General features: G+C 37.8%; 1 protein-coding gene across 2 annotated transcripts in view; it reads right to left on the bottom strand.

The window, feature by feature from the left end:
* Positions 1–22,776: 22,776 nt before the first annotated feature.
* Positions 22,777–22,974, bottom strand: part of DGKH (diacylglycerol kinase eta) — a 163,572-nt gene continuing 163,374 nt past the window's right edge. For both annotated transcript variants that reach the window (XM_065895810.1, XM_065895811.1), the window contains one exon: positions 22,777–22,829. In XM_065895810.1, coding sequence (XP_065751882.1) covers positions 22,777–22,829 — 53 coding nt within the window. The remainder of the gene's footprint in view (positions 22,830–22,974) is intronic.

Genomic DNA, 22,974 nt, shown 5'->3' on the forward strand with positions numbered 1-22,974 from the left:
CCTTCTCATCTTCTCAGCATTAAGCCTATCATATTGGTGACCTACAACTACAGCTCCTAAATGCTCTCAAATTCTACAGCTCTCAAATCTAACAGCCTCTCCTTTATCCTGCCAAATTCAAGTCCCACCCTTCACACTAATAAAAGATATTTAGGAATACATAGTTCATGTCATACAAGATTCTTGGATGCACTGGAAAAATCTCCAGTACTTCAGTAAATGGTATACAAGCAGAAGACCACAGCTGAGAGCCTACCATCTCATCTCCGCTTGTCATTTGGAGTCCTTGGCCACTGCCCTACACAGAAGATGCAGAATCCCATAATGCTGAGATGTCTACTGCCATCTGGTGTCTAGAAAACTAATTCGTCCACTTGGAGGAAGTGGCATCACCTCCTATCCCCAAGGCTCTGACTCTCCCTGAGACCTCCTGAAAAGGCATTTGGCAGGAAGCCTCCATAGGATAAATTTTTCTCCACACTGACTCTGCCTAGCTCCTGCTTCACCCATTATCTTTGCCTCTATGCAACCTACTTTACAGCTGTGCTACTTGAAGGCAGGCAGGGACTGTGTGTTGTTTATAATTGATGTTTCCTCTGTCACAGAATTAGGCAATAGGCATCGTTTGGGCAGCAGACTCATCTCTGCTGCTCCACTATATCTTTTAGCCCTCTCTTTTCATATGCTGGTCTGGAGGCTTGGTGTGAGGAATGGCAACAAAAAGTGGAGCTCTGGGATCAGAGTTAGTAGCCTTGAGGACAGTGGAGCTGCAGGGTGCGGGTGATCCAGTTGCTAATGAGTCTAAGTCAGGAATGAGCTGTAGTAGTCTCTAAAAGTGCGATAAACAGAGAGGTCTTAGAAGAAGACACCTAGGTAGAGCCAAAGAGGAATCTTCAGAGAGCAGAAAGACCACACTGTTCAAATGCAGGGCTATTCAGGAGATCTAAGGCAAAGGGCTGCTGACATGTTGTATTTCACAAGGCAAGTAGCTTGGAAGCATGCCATCCTGGGTGTACGCTTAGAGGACTCATGATGTCCCAGTCATCTCTAAGACAGCATTATATTTCCAAGAAATATAGACATATTATAGACCCCTAGGTCTAAGGAGTGAGGGAAGGTTAAGAGAGACAGCTGTGTCCTAATAAGTGATTTTTATTTTGAAGGCCTGGATCTCAAGAGCATTTAATTTGATCAGTCTGACACAGGTTAGGAAGGAAGTCTGAAAGCTTAGCAAGTACTGAGAGCTGTGAATTTTCATCACTCTTAGCTGGGCTATCTATTACACTCATCCACTAGATTGGGACAGGTTTTCGACAACAGAGCTGGGTGGAAATCCAATCTGGAACTCAGAGTTCCATATCCCCAAAATAGTTCATGAATGCAGCAGGTGTCAAAGGATCTAACAACGAGTACAAGAGGTTATCCAAAAAGCAGACGAATCCAAGCTCAGGGAACCTAGGCTCCGGAGACACTCAGAAATCCAGGCTGACAGCTGGCAGGAACTAAGAATGTGTATCAACAAATAAAATAATCTCTATCCATATGGGTGCAGAAGTAGGACATCAGTTGAGGAAGAGAAATGGCCCAAACAAGGGAAGCTTACATTCCTGGATCAACTCCTTAGTTACCAAGGACCTCAGGTTCAATGAAAAGAGAGGAATCAATCGTATGAATCAGCAACCAAGTTATTAAATGGAGACATAAGATCAGAGTGAACAGAAGTTTTGAAGTTAGAATAAATCCTAGAACCTGGCTCAGGTTGTCTTGCCAGGAGAATATGGAGGTAGATGATGGGAACTATAGTTTTAAATTATGAAACATTTAAAATAATAAAATAAACTAAAGGTAATATAACAGATTTTTTTTAAAGTAAAATGTTCCAGGTACAGTTAAAGCTTTATTCTCACTGTGCTTTCTCCTTCCCTTCCATAGGAAACCACCATCCTGAAATTGGTGCATATCATTACCACAAATGTTTTTATACTTTTACTATATGAATTCATAAACAATATATGCTATTTGAGTGTTTAAATATTTACATAAACGGTGTCATGTGGTGTGTACATATTTGGCAATCTGCTTATTCTTTCACTCAACACTAAAAAATCCAACATACTGATTGATGCATGTTTATATGATTCATTGATTTGTATTAATAGACAAGTTTATTTATGCATTCTCCTTTTATTAAATGTCTCTATTTTTCATTAATACAATCTTGCAATACACATTCTCGTACATATCTTTGTGCCCATATGTACATACCTAGGAGTGGAATCGTTTGGTCATAGACCAGAGGTATCTTCAACTAATAAGGTACTACCAAATAGGTGTCCAAGTGGTTGTACTGATTTACATTTCCATTTGCAGGGTGTATGAATTCCCATTTTCTTTTATCCTTGCCAAAACCTGTGTTATCACACAGTTTTACCAACCTGAGGGGTCTAAAATGATATCTCATTTTCCTGCATTTTTCTGACTACAGTATTATCGAGCATATTTTTAGATGTTTGTTGATATTGCTTATTCTGAATTCCTTTGATGGAAGTTGCCTGTTCGTACAATTTGCCCATTTTTCTAATGGACTGTTTGCTTTCTGAAAATCATTTTATGTGAATTTTTACAGAAGTCAAAGCATCATATGAAAAGATCATTAGTCATTAAATAAATGCAGAGTAAAGTCACAATGAGATAACCTCACCTACTAGAACTTACCTATTAGAACCGCCTTAAAAACTGACAATACCAAGTATGATAAGGACAGGAGCAACAGGTACAAATACTCATTCATCAATGGTGGTATTGAAAATGGCACAGCAATTTGGAAAACCGTTTGGTAGTTTATTATAAAGTAGATATAGAGGCATATATCTACCATATGACCCAGCAATCCTATGGCATTTACCTGAAGGAAAGGAAGATACATGTTCATATAAAACGTGTACACAATTTTTTATGGTGGTTGTATTCATAATCACCCCAACCTGGCAACATCCCAATTTCCTTCAACAGGTGAATGGATAAACAAACTGGTAAACCCATATAGTGGAATCCTACTCAACAATAAAAAGGAAAAACTACTGATATAAGCAATGAGATGGATGATCTCAAAATATTTTTTATGCTAAATGAAGGAAGCCAGACTCTAAAAGCTATATACGTATGATTCCATTTAAATGACATTTTGGAAAAGGCAAAAATATACAGAGAAATATAGATCAATGATTGCCACAAGCTGTGGGAGGGGGGATGGGTTGACTGGAAACAGGCCTTTCAGAACGTTTTTGCAGATGAAATAAATATTCTCTACTTTAATAATAGAGCTGATTGTACAACTCTATGCATTTGTCAAGATTCATAGGACTGTATGGAATAGGATGCGGTTTCCTGTTTGAAAATTATATCTCAATAAACCTGACTGCTTGACATATATACACTAATATGTTTAAAATGGATAACTAATAAGAACGCACTGTATAAAAAAAAATAAAATTCAAAACCTCAATAAACCTGACTTAAAAATAAAGTAAGTGATTTATAGGATATATGTATATATATTATATATACATGTATGATATGTGCTTATATATCATATATACATATGTGTATATATATAATAGATACTAATCCATGGTAGTTTTTATGTTGGAAAGTATTTTTTCCAGTCTGTGGTCTTTTAACTTTTGTATGTTGTTTACTATTGAACAGACACTTAACATTTTTATTCAGTGAGATTTTGAATCCTTTTTAAAAAATGGGCTATACTTTCTATGCCTTACTTAAAATAATCCTTCCATAGCCCAACAACACAAAATATTCTCTTATAATTTCCATTTTTTTGGTAACATCTTTATTGGAGTATAATCACTTTACAATGTTGTGTTAGTTTCTGCTGTGTAACAAAGTGAATCAGCTATACACATACATATGTTCCCATATCTCCTCCCTCTTGCTTCTCCCTCCCACCCTCCCTATCCCACCCCTCTAGGTGGTCGCAAAGCACGGAGCTGATCTCCCTGTGCTATGCAGCTGCTTCCCACTAGCTATCTCTTGTACATTTGGTAGTGTGTATATATGTCAGTGCCACTCTCTCACTTCATCCCAGCTTACCCTACTCCCTCCCCGTGTCCTCAAGTCCATTCTCTAGTCTACAGTATTAGTATTACAATTTTTTATAGTAGTCTTGAGATGTTTAGTCAGCTTAATGGGCATTGGCTTCTGTCCTTTAATTGGTTGTCACTTTTGCTGAATTTCTGCAGGGATATGTATTGAACAAATTATAAGAGGTAAGTTTTATGCTCTGTTGCATATTTCTTGTTATTAATTTCCAACTTAACTGCACTGTGGTTGAGTCCCTAGTTTGTATGACCTGGGTTCTTTAAATTTGTTGACAATTGCTTGAAGCCCAGAAATCAGCCTTTCAAGATCTAGTTTATTTTCTGTAAACTAGGGGCTGAGTGGAGAGGTTAGATCGGATCAGTGATTCCTAACCTTGGTCAAAGGTAAGAGTCATCCAGGGAGGGTGATCAAAATGGCGCCCTGACCCCTTCCCCAGAGATTCTACTTCCATAGGTCCTGGACACTTTTTAACATGCTTTTCAGATGATTCTTGGGAAGTCAGCTGAGCGTTGGAATCTGTTGAACCAGAGTTGCATTTTTAAAACTGTAGAACTATGGGCTGTGACCTGTTAGTGCAGTGGTTGGGCTGCCGTCTGTTTTTGTAAATAACGTTCTTTTAGAACACAGTCATGCCCGTTATTTACATGTTGTCTGTGGCTGTTTTCCTGCTGCAGTGGCAGAATTGAGTAGAACTGGAAAAGCCCCACATGGCCCACAAAGCCCCAAATATTTACTACCTGGCTTTTTACAGAAAAAGTTTGCTGGTTATAAAATCATTTTAATAGGTTGCAATTGGTATTTAAAAAAACAAAATAGAAAAGAAAATATTAAAGCACATTGCATGTGCATAAGTGCTGCTTTGTTAAACTTGTTAATATGTAAACGTATATGTTTATACATATATATGCACACACACATATGTATACATTTGTATATACTGGGAAAAAACGTATCTCTCACTGTGAGTAGCAGTCAAAAAAGCTAAAAAAAACCCTAAACGGTAAGATCTTTGCTCCCTTCCCTTTGCGGACCTTCTCTCAGTTGCTAGGGTGCTATGGCAGCGTGGACTGGGGTGGGAGAGAGGTCTAGGTGGGAGAGGAGACATGCAGAGAACGTGCTTTACTGACACCATGCTTCTAGGGGCTGCTTCCTACTTAGTAAGTCAGTGTCTCTCCTTTAAGGAAAGGTAGTGCTCAATGCCCATATTTATCCATAATGTCATTGCCAGAAGTAGGACCAACCTGAGTCGTGTGAGGGTGTGAGGACATTTCAGATGGGACTAATACTAAACTTACAGGGTTGTGATGAGGATTAAATGTACATATAGTGTCTCAAACTAAGAAGTGCTATATAATGCCAGGACGCTACAATTTTTCATCTGTAGCCTCTCATTCTTGTGGTTGGAATCCACACCCCAGCCATAGACAAGTTCCAGGATGTTACCAACCGTAGCACTGATTGTCACATTTTGTGAATGTACTAGCGGTGGCACAAGGACTGAGGGAGACAAATATCAAAGCTAGAGCTAGGGAAGGAAAGACAGAGTCAGATTCTTGGACTACTGTGACAAGTCTTATTTCTAAAATAATAATAATAATGCAGAGAAATCTACTGTATTTAGATTTCCCAGTGAAAATTGAATTTCCTAGCACTATTCCATGGTCTGAATGTTTGTTGAAATCCTAATCCCCCAAGGTGATGATATTAGGCGGTGGGGCCTTTTGGAGGTGACTAGGTCATGAGGGCTATGCCCTCATCAGTGGGATTAGTGCCTCCCTCGTATAAAAGAGACTCCAGAGAGCTTCCTGGCCTCTTCCAACATATGAGGATAGAGGGAGAAGATGGTCCTCTGTGAACCAGAACACGGGCTCTCACCAGACACAGAATTTCCCAGTACCTTGATCTTGGACGTCTCAACATCCAGAACTATAAGAAATAAATTTCTGTTGTTTAAAATCCACCCAGTCTATGGTATTCTGTTACAGCAGCCTGAATGGACAAAGACAGACGATAAACTGTTAGCTGCCAAGATTAGGGAATTGACCTTCTGATTAATCAAGAATTATGGCTATATAAACAAATGACTAAAGAATTATTACAGAATAACATATAATTTGCCTTTTAAAGTATAAGTAATTTAATATGGTGACTCAGAAAGTCCTTCAGAATCAGGCAGTGTCTCAGGGTCACCATGGAGATGCATAAAAGTTTTGGTTACTAGTGACTTGTTTTTAAAAGGAAGCTGTATAACAAGCTTTCTTTGGAGTTCAAACTCTGATTCATTTGTTTCCTAATTTGGTTAGGATTCTGCATAGTTTTCCTTTATATATAGTCAACTGCAGAATTGAAGGGGACCCCAAGATGTTCTGGTCCTATGGTGAAAAAATTTTCTTCCCTACACAGAGTTCACATTCTCTCAGCCTCTGTTTGAACCCTTCTCTCAAAGGGGAACTCATTCAATGAGACAGTCCAGGGCATCTTTGGATATCATAGTTTTCCCTGTCAATTTCACTTGTTTGTCTCATTTAAAAGTATCCATCAATAGATGAATGGATAATAGTATGTGTGTGTGTACACACACACACACACACACACACACACAATGGAATACTACTCAGCCATAAGGGAGAATGAAATTTTGCCATTTGCAGAAACATGGATGGGGCTTGGAGGTCATTATGCTAAGTGAAATAAGCCAGACAGAGAAAGACAAATACTCTTTGATATCACTTATATGTGAAATCTAAAAAATACAACAAACTAGTGAATATAACAAAAAAGGAGCAGACTCAACCTAGTGGTTACCAGTGGGGAGAAGGAAGGTGCAATACAGGGGTGGGGGGAGTGGGAGGTACAAACTACAAGGATGCATTGTAATAGGCTACAAGGATGTACTGTAAAACATGGGGATGTAGCCAATATTTTGCAATAACTGTAAATGGAGCAGAACCTTTAAACGTTGTATAAAACTTGAAAAAAATTCTTTTTTAATCTCAAAAATAAGGCTGAGCAATCAACATACCTACATCTTCCAGAACACACTAACAACCAATATTTTGTAATAGCTGTAAATGGGGCATAACCTTTTAAAATTGTATAAAAATATAAAACATTTAAAAAGAACTTACGCAAGTCCAACTCCCCGCAACGGTCCCTCAAATACTTAAATCAATTCTACGTACAACCTCATCTCCTCCCACCTCTACCCCCTTTCCCCAACCCTAAAGTTTCTCTTTTTCAAGCTAAGAATCCTCCAGTCCCTCAACTAATCCTCCTGGGGCAGCGTCTTGCCCCACTTTCCACTGAATGTAATAAAGATTGCTGTTCTTAAAGAAGAGTGCCTTATTAGACTAAGTGGCCACTTAAGGAACTGTTACCTCTCAGCTCCCAGTACACACTTTGATCATCTGCTCTGCGATGCTGGGGTTAAGGCTCTTGCAATACAAATGGCATTGCTCCCTGCCAGCTGGTTTTCTACCCGCTCTGCCAATGGGCTACACAAGAGGGAAACCGGAAAGTGGGAGGGGAAAAAGCTTACTCTTCCTGTTTTGTTCACGGTTGCTGCCGGCGTCGCCTGGGCGCCAGTTCTCACCCTGGAAGGGCAGTGGGTCCCATTCTCCAGCCTAGAACCAGCTTCATCACACCCATCTCCCAGAAGCACCATCTGGAAAGCAACCCCTCCCCCAAGGTATGAGTCCTAGATCTGTGGAGCCCCTTTTCTGAGTCCCTGGGGGTCTTTCAGGACAACTTCATCTTATTTTTTTTTTCTTGTGGCCTCTGCGCAGCTTGCAGGATCTCGGCAGTTCCCCGATCAGGGATCGAACCTCTGTTCCCTGAAGTGGAAGCACCGAGTCCTAACCACTGTACCGCCAGGGAATTCCCATAACTTCATCTTCTCTAATGGGTTCAAGCCACCAGATGAGGCTCCCAGATCTGTATTTCTTTCCCATGCCTCTCTCCAACATTGTCATGTATCTTATGGACATCCTACAGTCGTCTTAAACCCATGATGCCCGAATATGAATTTGACCAAGGTACTTTCCTTTTCAGTTGGTAGAAACCTGGAATTCTTTCCTTTTTGTTCATCCACCGCCAGTCTCCAAGCGCAGGCCATTTTCATCTCAGTATTTCTCAGATCTGTTCCCTCCTTTCCAGCTCCACTAAAACTGCCCTAAAGAAGTCCCTCAGGGCTTCCCTGGTGGTGCAGTGGTTGAGAGTTCGCCTGCCGATGCAGGGGACACGGGTCCGTGCCCCGGTCCGGGAAATCCCGCAAGTCGCGGAGCGGCTGGGCCCGTGAGCCATGGCCGCTGAGCCTGCGCGTCCGGAGCCTGTTGCTCCGCAACGGGAGAGGCCACAGCAGTGAGAGGCCCGCGTACCGCAAAAAAAAAAAAAAAAAAAAAAAAAGAAGTCCCTCATTATCTGTTTCTTAGACCTCCAGCTGATCTTCCTGTCCTTAGTCCTCTGCAGGTCAATTCCACCCACGGAGGTCAAATCTGATTGCACTGTTCTGCCCTCACCTACGCAAGTTCCATCTCCGGTCTCTTGCTGTACTCCTTTCATGCTTCAGCAACACCGAGCTGTACCCACCATGCTGTTTCGCTGTCTTCTGCTGCACTGTCACCCCTGCATCACACACACTTACTTTGCCTGGCTAACTGCTTGAAGACTCAACTCAAGGCCACGTATCCAGGAAGGTGCCCCTAAACCTCCTCTAAATCCTCCCTTCCTCTGTGCTCCCCACATACTTGGTTGCAGATTTTCATCACTGCACATAACACTCTGTGTTACAATAAGCTTTCTTTCTCACTAGACAGGACTATTCATAGATCACTTCCACTGGAAACAACACCTGTCACATATTTGGTTCTTAACAAGTGTTTATTGGTGAACTTCAAGAACTCATTAAGGATAAATCGAATTATGTTTTTACCATGAATTCCCCCACGGGGTGGGATATTACTCAGCAATAAAAAGAAACAAACTATTGATACATGCAACAACCGGATGAATCTCAGGAAATTAGACTGAGTGAAATAAAGAAGTCACACCCTGTATGATTCCATTAATATAACATTCTTGAAATGACAAGATTATAAAAGTGGAGATAGATTAATGGTTTCCCAGGGTTAAGGGTGGGAAGTGGAGGTGGGAGGGAAGTAGGTGTGGTCATAAAAGGGCAACACGAGGTATCTTTGTTATGGGTCCATGTGATGAGAAAATGTTTCAGCATCTTGACTGTGTCAGTGTCAATATCCTGGTTGCAATATTGTACTATATATAGGCTTGCAAGATGTCATCACCAGGGAGAAATGGGTAAAGGGTACACAGGATCTCTCTCTCTCTCTCTCTCTCTGTTATTTTTTTACAACTATATGTGAATCTACAATTATCTCAAAATAAAAGGTTTAATTAAAAAAAAAGAGGGATTCCAACCAAAAAGAATGGAGACTTCACACATTGTCCAAATGCATTCTTTTTATTTGAGAAGGACGATCTCAAGGCAGGTGCCCTTTGGAAAGGGCATCTCTCATCATCATGTACATCGAGATCAACCATTACTCTCGGCAAAGTACAAAAATACACGCATCAGTGACTTTCATACAATAAATACATAATCATGCATCCCACAATAAAAGGCACAGAAACCTGGTCACTTAGTAGTCATAAAAATTACTAGCTACATTAACAAAGCCACCCAAATTATCAGTATAAGGAACTGTAACAATATATTCCAAAGGTGAAAACACATAAAACATCTTTAAAATAGTATGCAATAAATATCTCAATTGTATATATTTTAAAAATTATGCCATTGTAAACAGCATGTAAACAAACAAAACTCACGTTTTCTTACCATTATTAAAAGTCATTAGAGCTAAAGTTCTAACCTCTGCTCTGTCAGGTATATTTCACTGGCAAGTGTACTAAACAGTTTAAAGTTTCACTCTTTTCTGCAGCAAACAGAGCCCACTGTGTAATAGATAGATAGGATCTCCATCTTTCAGATACGAGTTTCAAAACAGACTACCAAAATGTAGTAAATTCTTATCTATAGATAATGCGGCAAAGGCTAGATCCCAACTGTCTTCTGCAATGCAAGGGACAAAAGGAACAATATTGTTAGGTTTTCAACATGATGATAAATAGGAGGTAAATCACGACTGATTATCTTTTTAAAAAATATTTATGTGGTTGCGACGGGTGTTAGTTGCAGCACGTGGGCTCCTTAGTTGTGGCATGTGAACTCTTAGTTGCAGCATGCGTGTGGGATCTAGTTCTCTGACCAGGGGTGGAACCTGGGCCCCCTGCATTGGGAGCTCAGAGTCTTAACCACTGTGCCACCAGGGAAGTCCCATGACTGATCATCTTTATTGAAAGGTAGAATGAATGTGCTGAATATGACGGTCAAGTGTCCAGCCTTCTGAGCCTCTTTCTTTTGTGGTCCTTTTACAACATCGAACGAAGAGTAAAGCTCTATCAAACTAAGAATTTCCTTTTGCTAGAGAACATAGAAATGGTTGATACTTTATACTGATGGAAAACGGTGACTTCCAAATATGCCTATCAAAATGTAAATGTACATACGAGTAAGGTTTTCTCCATACTTATCGACAATGGTTTTTTCCTTCTCATAAAGGAACCCAATTGCCTAACCATCAATAAATATTCAGAGAAGTTAATTTTTTATAACTCACATATTTTTATTTTGTTTCATCTATATATCAGTGCATTGTGGCACAAAAATACCAGTAGTAGATTTACTATATGCTTAGATAAGTATGCTACCTGTTAAGTAGTATTACTCCCTACTCCCCATTAAAAATAACTGAGGTGGAAACATCAACCCATAACTTCAAGTGAAGCCTTTGAAATATACCAGAAAGCACTATTTACTTTTTCCCTCTACTGTGGGTTCCCAATGTATACTTCATATATTTTGGTGTGTGTGTCTAATGAGGATATATGCCTTCCTAAAATGGCCTTAAAATTGAACTTGTGTCCTACAAACTCATTAGTCACTTGGATCACACATAGCACCTATGGTTGTGGAAATGGGGTTCTACAGGATTGATGAAAGATGTACTTGACAAGTGATGGTCAAAAATTATTTGTGGTTGACCTGAAAATACAAAAACTGTGGACATAAGAATGGGATTACTTAGTTATGACACAGAATTTAGTTTTTTGGGTGGAAGGTGACCACTTCCCTGAAAAAATCTGAGGAATACTACTTGATTTAAAAACATGTCCTCCCAATTTCTTAAACAAACTGTAGAAGAATAATCATGAAAACGAACTTGAACTCTTTCAGACAAGAGCTATGTCTTATTTTCTTTGTATCCCCAGCATTAATCAAACGTCAAGTGTAGAGCAGGTAGAAAAATATCTATTAAGTGAGTGAAATAAGAGGCCATTTAATTACATGCAAATTTTGGATTAAGTTTTAAAATTATTGACTTTAAAGGGCTGGGTTTTTTTTAGGGCGGGGCCATGCCAGGTGGCATGCAGGATCTTAGTTCCCTGACCAGGGATCGAACCCATGCCCCCTGCAGTGGAAGCGCAGAGTCCTAACCACTAGACTGCCAGGGAATTCCGATAAAGGGCTTTTTATGTTAACCTTTATCATAATTTGGAGACATGGAAGAACGCCTTTATAGAATCACAAAAGAGAAAACAAACCCTTAGGTAATAGTTTTTAGTCTTTATGTTCTATATGGGGTGATAGCAGTGGCAAACAAGCCTTCTTATATTTGCATAATAAAAAATGAAATAATCATTAACTATAGATGACCTGATATTGCACAAATTCCGTCTCTATCTCTGGTTGAAAACTATTTTTCAGAAAATTACACTTTCATTACCTTTTTAAAAATTCTTTCTCAAGTCTCATTATTTTGTGTAGGTAATTAGTGTATGTATTTATGTAGATTGTATACACTGAATACCTGCCAAAGAGAGAGATCATCTTTAGGGCATATTTACGGATTATGAATAAGAAGAAGTCGGCAGTTATGTGAAAATTTACTAAGCTTCAATTTTAGAAACAAGAATTCAGATTTGGTAAATATTTCTCATGAATAGCTAACAAATGATTATCTTCACAAAGCAACTGCTCTTCCCTGCTGTTTCTCTTCTGTTGCTTCTCCCAGAGTCCATGCGGGCTTCTGAATACACATCCCCCTCATGTGGACTCTCAGGGAAGTCTAAGCGTTCATTTGTGAAAGTATAAAAACACAAAGAAGTTTGGGCGCTATATTACCTTCATTCACTCAACATTTATTAAAGTCCTATTACGTGCTAGCTAGACACTGAGACTACAAAGAGAAATCCAGTTGTGGGCAAGCAGATATATATATATATATATATATATATATATATATATATATATAGAATTACTGAAATGTGATATATATATATATATTGAATTATTGAAATGCGATGTTATTTTAATAGAAGAAGTTTCAAGAGACTATGGAGCATGGATGAAATACTTAACCTGCCTGGGAAGTCAGGTAGAGTGTCATAGAAGGTAAAATTTGAACTGAGTCTTGAATGAATTGATCTACAGCATGTGATTATGCCAAAGCACTGAACTGTGAGAAGTTCCAAACTCCTGGGTTACGAAAGGTCTCTAGAGGAAATGGTGGGTGACAATGCTAAAAATGGTGGGAAGAGGCAAGGTCATGGAGACCCTTATCCATCACGCTAAGGAGTTAGGTTGCCATGCTGTAAAGGAGGGAGAGTCTAGTTAAGAATTTTTAGCAGAGGCATGACAGAACAAATCTGTTTTAAAAAGACCAATCTGTCCACCATGTGGAAGATGGACTAGAGGCAGGGGAGAATGAAGGTAAGAAAACTGGTCGCTGAAAAACTTTGGCAAAAGCATAGGAGAGGGGCTTCCCTGGTGGTGCAATGGTTGAGAATCCGCCTGCCAATGCAGGGGACATGGGTTCGAGCCCTGGTCCCGAAAGATCCCACATGCGGTGGAGCAACTAAGCCCGTGCGCCACAACTACTGAGCCTGTGCTCTAGGGCCCGTGTGCCGCAACTACTGAGCCTGCATGCTGCAACTACTGAAGCCCGCACGCCTAGAGTCCATGCCCCACAACAAGAGAAGCCACCGCAATGAGAGGCCCGTGCACCGCAACGAAGAGTAGCCCCCGCTCGCCACAACTAGAGAAAACCCGCGCACAGCAAAGAAGACTCAATGCAGCCAGAAATACATAAAGTAAATAAATTAAAAAAAAATTTAAAGCATAGGAGAGAAAAATGGTAAAGGTTTGTACTGATAAAAGTCTGAACCAAGGCATTAGCGCTTTGCTTTACTGCAACTAGTTAGAAATACAACATAAAATGTCAATTCAATTTTTGAGATGGACAAAAAATAAAATATGCAACTGTATAAATACTAAAAAAACACTTTGATATAGAAAAGGCTTTGGCTTATACAATTCCAAAGCAAGATTAAGTTAAGCCTGTGTTTTGTTCCGTATTTTAGCTTATGAGTGTCTTGGCAGAAAAACACAATCACATAATGTTGCTATGAGAACTGTGTCATCTCTCAAAAGCTTTCTGAAAGCTTTTCAAGTAAAAGGAGGCAAGGAAACAAAAGAACTGCTCAAGTTTGCAATTCTTTCATGCTCATCATTATGTATATTTAAAAATTGCTGCAAAATGGAAATCTGTAAACAGGGTAGGGTCTAATTAAAGTGATAATTAATTTTAATTATACTAAGGTCAACTGTATATCAGGTCATTGCAGGAAGAAAATTTCCAGAAAAATAATTTTTTCCCATCACTGTACCAAATCATTCTGGAATCATCATTTAGAGATCTGTTATTATGAAAACTAAGTTGTGCCATTAAGACAGATCAAAATATATGCAAATGAGCTCTGATTCAGTCTCCTCCCTTATGTCATGCAGCTTACACCCTCTTAAAATTCCAGCATTTTTAGGGGAGGGGGATGTAGCAGGAGCTCCAATGTCGTAAATAAATACCAGATTTAGCAAGGAAATCTTTAAGTCAAGGATCAGTGACTGAATTCAAATGTCACGGAAAAATAAAGTCAATATTCATTTACCCTTATCTATATTTAATAATTTTAACTAGGTTGTTCGAATTTTTTCCCCTTAATTGTACTTAGATTTCCATTATGGTAATGATTAAGACAATCTCTAGCTTAGTTTCTTTACAGGAAGTTTTGAAGGTACTTTGCATGGGAGAGTACCATTCCATGGCCAGAGAAGGTAGATAGTGATGCATGCTTCAGATCAAACAGCAAGGAAACCGTTTAGAATTCACGTAGTATAGAAAGTAAGTGACGTCACAGAGTAAAACAAGGTAAGGGAGTCCGGGTATTCCTTTTTTAAAAACGCTGATTTAAAGAGACATTTTCCTCTTTGGGGAGTTAACCTAAGAAAAGATGTGAAAGTGTTAGCTAAAAAAAAAATATATATATATATATATATATTTATTTATTTATAAAATTGTTGTCTGGGGTGAGTGTAAAAAAATTAAGTTACTCTAAATTTCTGAAGATTTTAGAAGTGAGTTTTTAGCCTATACTAAAATGAGTAATACGAACCTGTAGTACACAGATGAACATACCCATAACCTTCTCTGGTGCTGACAGTACTAATGTAACTTCACTCATTTTAAAAATGAACAGGAAGGGATATTAATTTGGGCTTTTAATTTTCATGTGATGGGATAAAGTCCGGGAAGCTTTTCGACACATCTAAAATGACAGTGGGAAAGAAGTAGTAACTTTAAGTATGATTCACACTTACCTAGCTCCTTTTGTAAAAGAAAAATTAACAAGTACTTATAATTGATAATATTGTGTGCCATTTCTAATCAGGGAAACCAAGGCGCCAAAACATCTAGCTCGTAGTAAGGACACACTGAGCCAGCGCCAAAGTCAGTTGAGGAACCCAAGAAACCTAAACCATATTCCCATCTCCAGAATCACAGAATTTAGCTATTTATAATATTATAAATTTGAATACTTTTTTATTGTTTCAAATGAAAGGAAAATCCATCCTTGCTAACAAATTTCAAGGCTCTAAGCCTTGAAAGGTTCATGAAAATCAATCTCTTTACTCTGTATGGTCTGGTCTGACCTACATTTACCAGAGTTCTTCTTTGGGAAGTTGCTAAGCCCTTCTGACTAGTTCTCCCTACATCACTTACTAAGTTGAGAAAATACAGACATTTGCCTCATGTAATAAACACAAATGATCAGGTTATCCAAACTACCTGCTTAATTGACTTCCAAATTTCAACAGTAGAATGGGCTCCCTAAACTCACTGGTTATTTTGAAAAGATACAGATGCAATCCCAGACTTCACCAGTGTGACATTTTTTTTGTTTTTTGTGGTTTTGTGCTCACCATACATCTCACATGCTTTGCATTTTTATAATATAAACTGAAAGATACCTATGTTCAAACTCTCGATTTCCAAAACTTTCACAAATTACCAAGCTCCTTTTTCCTTTAATTTCCATATAATGTTTCTCATATATTTTCTTTTTTCCTGCCTTCAATAATTGCTTGTGCAACAATAAAATTAATATAAAACTATGTCTTTTAAATTCTAGTAAATTAATTCTTAATCTTCTACTATAGTTCTTAAATAGCTTACATTTCATCTACTACTTACACTGTAAACCAATAAAACAGTTGAATTTAGGGCTTATTAAAGTGATTTCTTTGGTATATGACACAGCCTCATGGTAAGTCAGAACAGTTATTTTTCTTCCTTGAAAACGTGATTTTATTCTGTGTGGCATGTTGTGCTATTATGTTTAACATTTTTAGTTTTTTAAAAGTTGAATAGACAATATTTTCAAACAGAAAGAATTCCAAACTCAATTAAAATCTCACTGACTTAATTGACAGAAACAGACAAACCATTATTCCTCATAGGTACTCTGACTAAAGCAGCCCAGAGTCAAATGCAAACCTGTTAAAAATACACACCCTGAAACCTAGAGCTGGAGGTATGTGAAATTTGGAGGGTTCCAGATTTTTAATGTTCATTCAAATGTCATATTGGCAGTATAATCAACTGAGATCTCTTTTACAACGAAAATTGAAAATTTACTACAGAAAAGCAGTCCTGACTTGAAGATAAAATATATATTGGCAAAATACAGCATGATGAATCCCTTGGTTACAGTAAATACTTAATATTGGTGATTTCATTTTTGGCTTTATGCCTTTTTCCATATTTATTTTAAACATCAATTTTTTTTTTTTAAACAAACTCCCTATTACTTTTCAGTTATCTATGATGGTAAAGAATCAGATTTTTACACGGAAAAAACTGGGCATCTGTTTGACAGAAATGAGTACTTCAAGTACGTAAGTAAATCATTAACAGAGCTGTTACACTCTAAGCAACAGCAATAACAAAGAAAAGATCTAGAATAAGCGTTTTGTATAAAGATTACATTTCACGACGTAATAAATAAATGCACTGATTTATACAACTTGTAAAAACCTTCTACTGATGGTTATGAGTAATACTGTCTATTACTGACTTTGCTGATATCAGCACTGCCTCGCATAGAGTTTCAAAAGGTAAAAGACTTGCCCCCAAAGCCACAAAATATACAAAGCTGGTTTGTTATTAAATACTTTGTCTGCCAGAAGTCCTACAAACTAAAATACATCTTGGCAGTTTGAATCACCAGCGTGACCAGTTTTTTGGTATAAAAAGATAAGAAAAATTTTAATATGAAAATTAATAAAACCAGTAAAAGGAGAAACCTGTTGTATAAATAGACATTTTAATGTAAAACTGAGACTTTCATTTCACTTAAGAGGAAGAAAAAATTCGATACAACTTACTTGAAGATTTGAAAATAATTATATTTTCCCAGCTCTAGATAAATATATTACTCCAATTTATTAGTCATCTTCAATATACAATATATAACTCACAAAACTGGGAATGTTACAACGCCAAAACCTTTCACAGCACTAGTTACCAGTTACCAGAACTGTAAGAAATCTTTAGCTACATATCAGCTTAATACTTAGAATATAGAAACAGATATGGCTAAGCAGTGGCAAACAATAGTGCAAACAGTAAGGACAACAAAATATATTTGTTTTCCTTTTTAGCTTGAATATCTAACTGCATTATCCTACTTCAGTGGCATTATCAACTGAGTATGAAACTTACGTTAATCCATTGAGAAAGTAACCCTATGTTCCTTTAGGTTTGATTAACTTGCTCTTGAAATGCAGTTCTATGAAATATCCAGACTATTCATAAATTCCTATACAATGAATAACTTGTAGCTAAGATGAAATATTTTATGTGGAGTTTTTAGAACGTTTAAGTAGTGGCTTGGTTTCTATTTTTCCAACTAAAACTTGGAAGTGCATACAAAATTAAGAGGGAGAGGATATAAATATATGTAAATAGAATCTTAATTACATAAAGGGAATTAATCTGTTCATCTATATTAGTAATATGGGGTTTTTCTTAAACATCGTTACTGAGTTTAAGGCAGCCTCAGTTACTCTGTTAAACTTCTTTTCCTGAAAATAACAGAAAGAAGTATACAAATAGGTACAGTCCAGCTGTCTTTTTATCTCTCCGTTCTCTGTCACGATAAACCTTTACAGTTTTTTATTCTAAAGGAGATGTCTCTCAACAAAACTTGGAGGAAATAAAGAGGAAACAATAATAACAATAAAAATGAATGCTTTGTGTATTAGAAAAATCAATAATCATTGCCTCTTTAAAGTTTTGCTTGTTTCTTTAGAAGGCATCCTATTGCAAGGGCAACGTATTCCCCAACTGACACAGAGATTGCTATACAAGAGTCACTGGGGAGATGCCATAGCAGAGAGAAACAAGCCCCAGGCCCCATGGCACTTGGTGTGGGGCAGTGAGGGCAGAGGCATGGCAGCCAAGCTCTGGAAACCACTTGGGAAGCTATTCCATTGACCAATAATATTGAGGAATCTTCACTTCTTACTCTTTTCAGCTGATTTAAAGAACTGTCACTAATATCATCAATCTCTAAACCCACTGTTTCATCCAACCTGCATTTGAAAAATGCAGGATAAGTTCAGTTTGGAAGGAGCAAGCAGGAGAGATCCTTGATGTCAAGGTTGAAAGATGTAATGTTTCTACAGCTTAATGAAAAGCGGTATCTTTAAAGAATTCACATCTATACAACAGAAAAGTCCACTATGTTGTCAACCCCGTGGGAGATAATAGGTAATTTACTTTAGAAGTGATGTAGAGACGTTTCCACTCTAATTTTCTAAGTCATAGTTTTGCATGGGTATTTCCTTCCTCAATTCCTGTTACAAATAACTTCTATGGAGATTAAAGTAGTGGTCTCTTTATTCATTAAAATTAGCTAAAGAATCTCTAGGCAATAATGTTTTGGTCAATTATATAACTATGTAAAAATTAAGTAAAGGCTTACTGACCATATGTCACACTCGGACAGATCTTATTATAGAATTAAATAATTTGTATTTTGAGGGTCAAGAATATATTATTTTTCAGGCACTATTTTAAGGAATTATTAACTATCTGAAAATCAGGATAAGTTAGCATAATAAGAAAGCCAGACTTTAGTCTAGCAAAACATGCCTTCTTTTAGGGTCTTAATGACACATTCACTTTACTTGTAATCATTTTGGGTCTCTCTCTCTTTTTTTTTTTTTTTTGTATGCCTAATGATTCATTTAATGTGTGCATGCTGCTATGTGTCCTCAAGCATGAACCATGTCAATAGGATAATCTACTGATAAACGAAAGTGAGAAGTACAAGTTGTTGGAGATCAACCCGGTCTTCACTTATCTCAGTACATATTCTTCTGAAATGTTCCCTGTGACTTAAGTTGTGAACAAACGAGAACGTCACACGAGCAAATTCAGATTGTTAGTGACTTAGACGTGGGGTGAGGGGCTGGAGAGAGGCCAGTTGTGTTGGCCAATCTCCTGTGTGCCACCTTATCTACCAAAATATAACCAAAATATATACTGGGTAGGTAGGGCTCATCTAGAACCTGGATTAGGAATAAGGATTGAGAAGAAAACTCAGCTGGGTGATGAGTGAGTTTCAGCTCATTTCTGGGACTAGTTGGAGAAGGGATAGGAAACACTGGGTTGGACAGCAAGCTATTCTGAGAAACTTCAAAGACCTCAGATCCCTCCTAGCTAGGAGGGAGAAAAATGCATCTAGGCCAGGGCTAATCACCCAACAAATCTTATTAAAAGGAAGATTTTGACTCAACAGGGCTGGAATGGATTCTGCATTTCTATAAGCTCCCAGGTGATACGGATGCTGCTGGTGCATGGACCACATTTTGAGTAGCAATGATGCAGAGCAGTGCTATCCAGTAGAATTTTTGCAGTGATGGAACTATTCAACATCTGTATTGTCTACTATGGCTACTGAGTGATTGAAATGCTGCTAGTACAACTGAGAAACTAAATTTCTAATTAAATTAACTTTAAACAGCCACATGGAGCTAGTGGCTACCATGTAGGACAGCACAGATCTTAGACATTCAGGGATCACCTCTTCTCAGCCACAGCAATATATGTGATGGTCCTCAAATGATCTAATCCATCAATTCATTTAGATTAGTAACTTTCCTTTTATAAAATGCAAACTGTAAAATCAGTTTCTTTACATTGTTTTCTTCCTAACACTTGGCTAGATGACCCACAGTGGGTGCTAAGGTGGGGCAAGATAAAAGGAGTCCGTTTGTAGTGGGACAGTTGATGAGGAAAGGGTAGTACGTGGCAGTGAGAATTTGAGCAACCATCTCTACTGGGCACGTGGAAAAATGGGAAGCCAGGAAGTAAGCAAGAAACTCAGAAAGTGAGGTGGAGGGACAGATGGAAGAGAAAAATTGAGTACTCTGAAATTTTATTTGGGCCTGACCCTGTCCCTTTCTTGACAAGTAAGTTGTTCATCAGGAAAACGAGCAGTGAAGGAAAATGAAAGGAAGTGGATGTGAGCTGTGATTCCCCTCCGGCCCTCCCAAATTATCTACACGCAGGAGAGTCTGGTGGGGAGGAAAGACGGCAATTACAGCTGGCAATCAGGCCCAGGCTTGAGCTTCTCACCTCAGCTTATGCATGGACCAAGGTGCAGAGGCCCCACCTGCACTCCCCAGAGCTGGGATCAGGCCACGTGGAGAAGCTCTTCCTATCTTTGCTGTAACCCCATCTGCCATGAGAAGCTGATTCCTCTGCGAGGCTGACAGTGGCCTCTGGAGGCTCTGAGGGCACCATCCTGGCAAACAGGCGTGAGTGATGTCCTCTGGGTCCTACACAGCTATGCACAGACAATGCATACAGTGAAAAATGTTCTTATTCAAAACCCATTTGCTGGAATATTCTAGCTAAGGATTCTGTTAACTGAGGTTCAACATATATAACGGATGTTACTCAAGAGTGAAAAAGCAACATCAAATACAGAATCTAATCATTTACATCTTACTCTTAAATTCTGAACATGGGATAACTAGATAATCTTTCCTATTGGCAAAGGAGAATTTGGGGAGAGTGAAAATCGGTAACGATTTTTGCATTAATTCATTCTTTTCTAGGATTTCTTGCCTCCTTGCCTCCACCTTTCCTTTTTTTTTTTTTTCTTTTTGTGGACGGGGATCCACAATCTCAGAGAGTTCTGAGAACACAGGGAAGTGCTTGAAAGAGCAGGATACTTTGCAGGGTGAGGGACTCTAAAAGGGACTGGAAAGGAAGACCTTTGATTTCATAGGCGTGGATAACATTAAAATTAACTGAGTAGCTCTTTGCCCTTTTAAGCTACCTGATACAATTCGCTTTGGAAAATTTCCATTTATTCACAACTTAGGTAAAATATATAGTCAGACACACTTGGTCAGGAACCTGTCAAGTTTCATTTATTTTTCAGATGCCCAAATTTCGTGATTTTTACTAGAAAATACTCAAGTTATAAATAAGGATAAGCATCAAATATTTAAACCCTTTTGATATAATTAAATTATATGTCAGACAATAGCTCATTTAAAATGTTTTCCCATCGATATTTCCCTTTAAGCATCTGGAAAATAAATGTCTAGAAAACATCAGTGAGAGTATAGTTCAGATTATATGTACACAAGTGTGAATGTACATATAAATGTATATGTGCATATATGTATATCTTTTGAGCACCTACCTAGAAGGCTACTTTATGAAAATTGTTAACCACTGGGTCAGTACCCTGTTTACTTCTCTTATATAGAAGATTTTTAAACATTAGAATTAATTTTCTGGTATATAATGTCTAAAGAAAATTTATTTAAGGACATTTTTGTGACTTTTTGATATGTATGCCTTTGGCTTTCAAAGATTTTGATCATTGTAATGTTGACTCCTCATGCGCTAGACTGAAGTGTAGTGGTTTACAAAAAGGAAAATAATATCTACCTGATAGGATATAAGAATTAAGTGAGATAATAATAAATAATGGTAAGCCCTTAAGAAAAAATTTAAATCTCTTTTGTTGGGAAGTTTGTGTCAGGAGTCCCTTTAGCCAGTGGACGAGTCTGGGTGGCCAATCAGTATACCAATCCCAGTTGAGACGTTGGGGAAATTCCTGGATGTCAACAGTCTGCTATATTATAGATGCAAACAGAGTATTAAATAATTATTTAATTGAAATGAAAAATTTAAAACGGAATGTGGGAATTTGGGTACGGAGAGCTATAATAAGTTTTGTTAGGCAACAGAACATATAATTTTATGAAAATATCCAGAGAATTTTCTTAATGTGCACACCTACTGTTTATGATAGGTTGGTATAAAATTGGCTTGCATAAGATATATATCATTTGTTGATTAGGGCACAGACACATGTTCACAAATTCTTAGATATAGAATATTTATGCAAAATTCCACATCAAAGAACAGAAAAGTGCCTTTAGCCAACCAAAAGGTACTTAGGTAGTAATAAATTAAATTCCATTAAAACTGACATTAAAGCTAAGTGTTACATATTAAATGTGACATGCAAGAAACAGAAAGACAATTCAGGCAGGAACATCGTGCATTAAGATTTGCATTCATTCATAGTATTTGAGGGGTTTTAACCATATTCTTTGACCACTGAGAGCTAGGAATCTGAGGTGATACCAATTCAAAACACCACTTAATTTACATCTTAGTCTTCTAGCCAGTGATTTTAAGTAAGAAGCCAATGCCTCCAATAATGAAACCCAAGAAATTTCAGCTACATATTGTTATGTGTTTGCATGGTAAGAACATTCCATCTGACCAGGTTAAAGGAAAGTAAACATTGTGCAATTCCACCTTTTGGACAATGCAATTGTCTCAGATTCCTCCCACCTTTTTACTAATATGAGCATATTTGAATGTGTCAGGTTTGCACAATAAGAAAATGGCTTTGTGGAATGTATTTTTTTGGCACAAAATATTTTCTAATACTTCAAATCAAAATTTTCACCCATATCAAGCTGTAGAGGTGCGTCAGTGGTGCTTACTTATCTAGGCAGAAAACTACAAGAACAGCCAATGGCTCCCAAGGACTTTGTATTAAGTAGCAATTACTTTCCTTCCAAGGAACAGCACCAATATGATTACACCTCAGACTGGGGGTGTGCTCCTTCCAAGCTCTTTAATTCCCTGGAGAATTCGCTTCATATGACCCACTTTCGGTATCCCCAGGTCCTAAAAATAAAAAAAAAAGGAAAAAAAGGTAGAAGGAAAGAAAAAAGAAAGAGGAAGAAGTTTACTGACAAGAGAAAAACTGAGGATTAAATATTTAACTAGCTAATAACACAGTTAGCATTCAGCTCATTCATTTTAGTTTACA

Source organism: Phocoena phocoena, chromosome 18, assembly GCF_963924675.1.
Source record: "Phocoena phocoena chromosome 18, mPhoPho1.1, whole genome shotgun sequence".
In the NCBI taxonomy this organism is placed as follows: domain Eukaryota; kingdom Metazoa; phylum Chordata; class Mammalia; order Artiodactyla; family Phocoenidae; genus Phocoena; species Phocoena phocoena.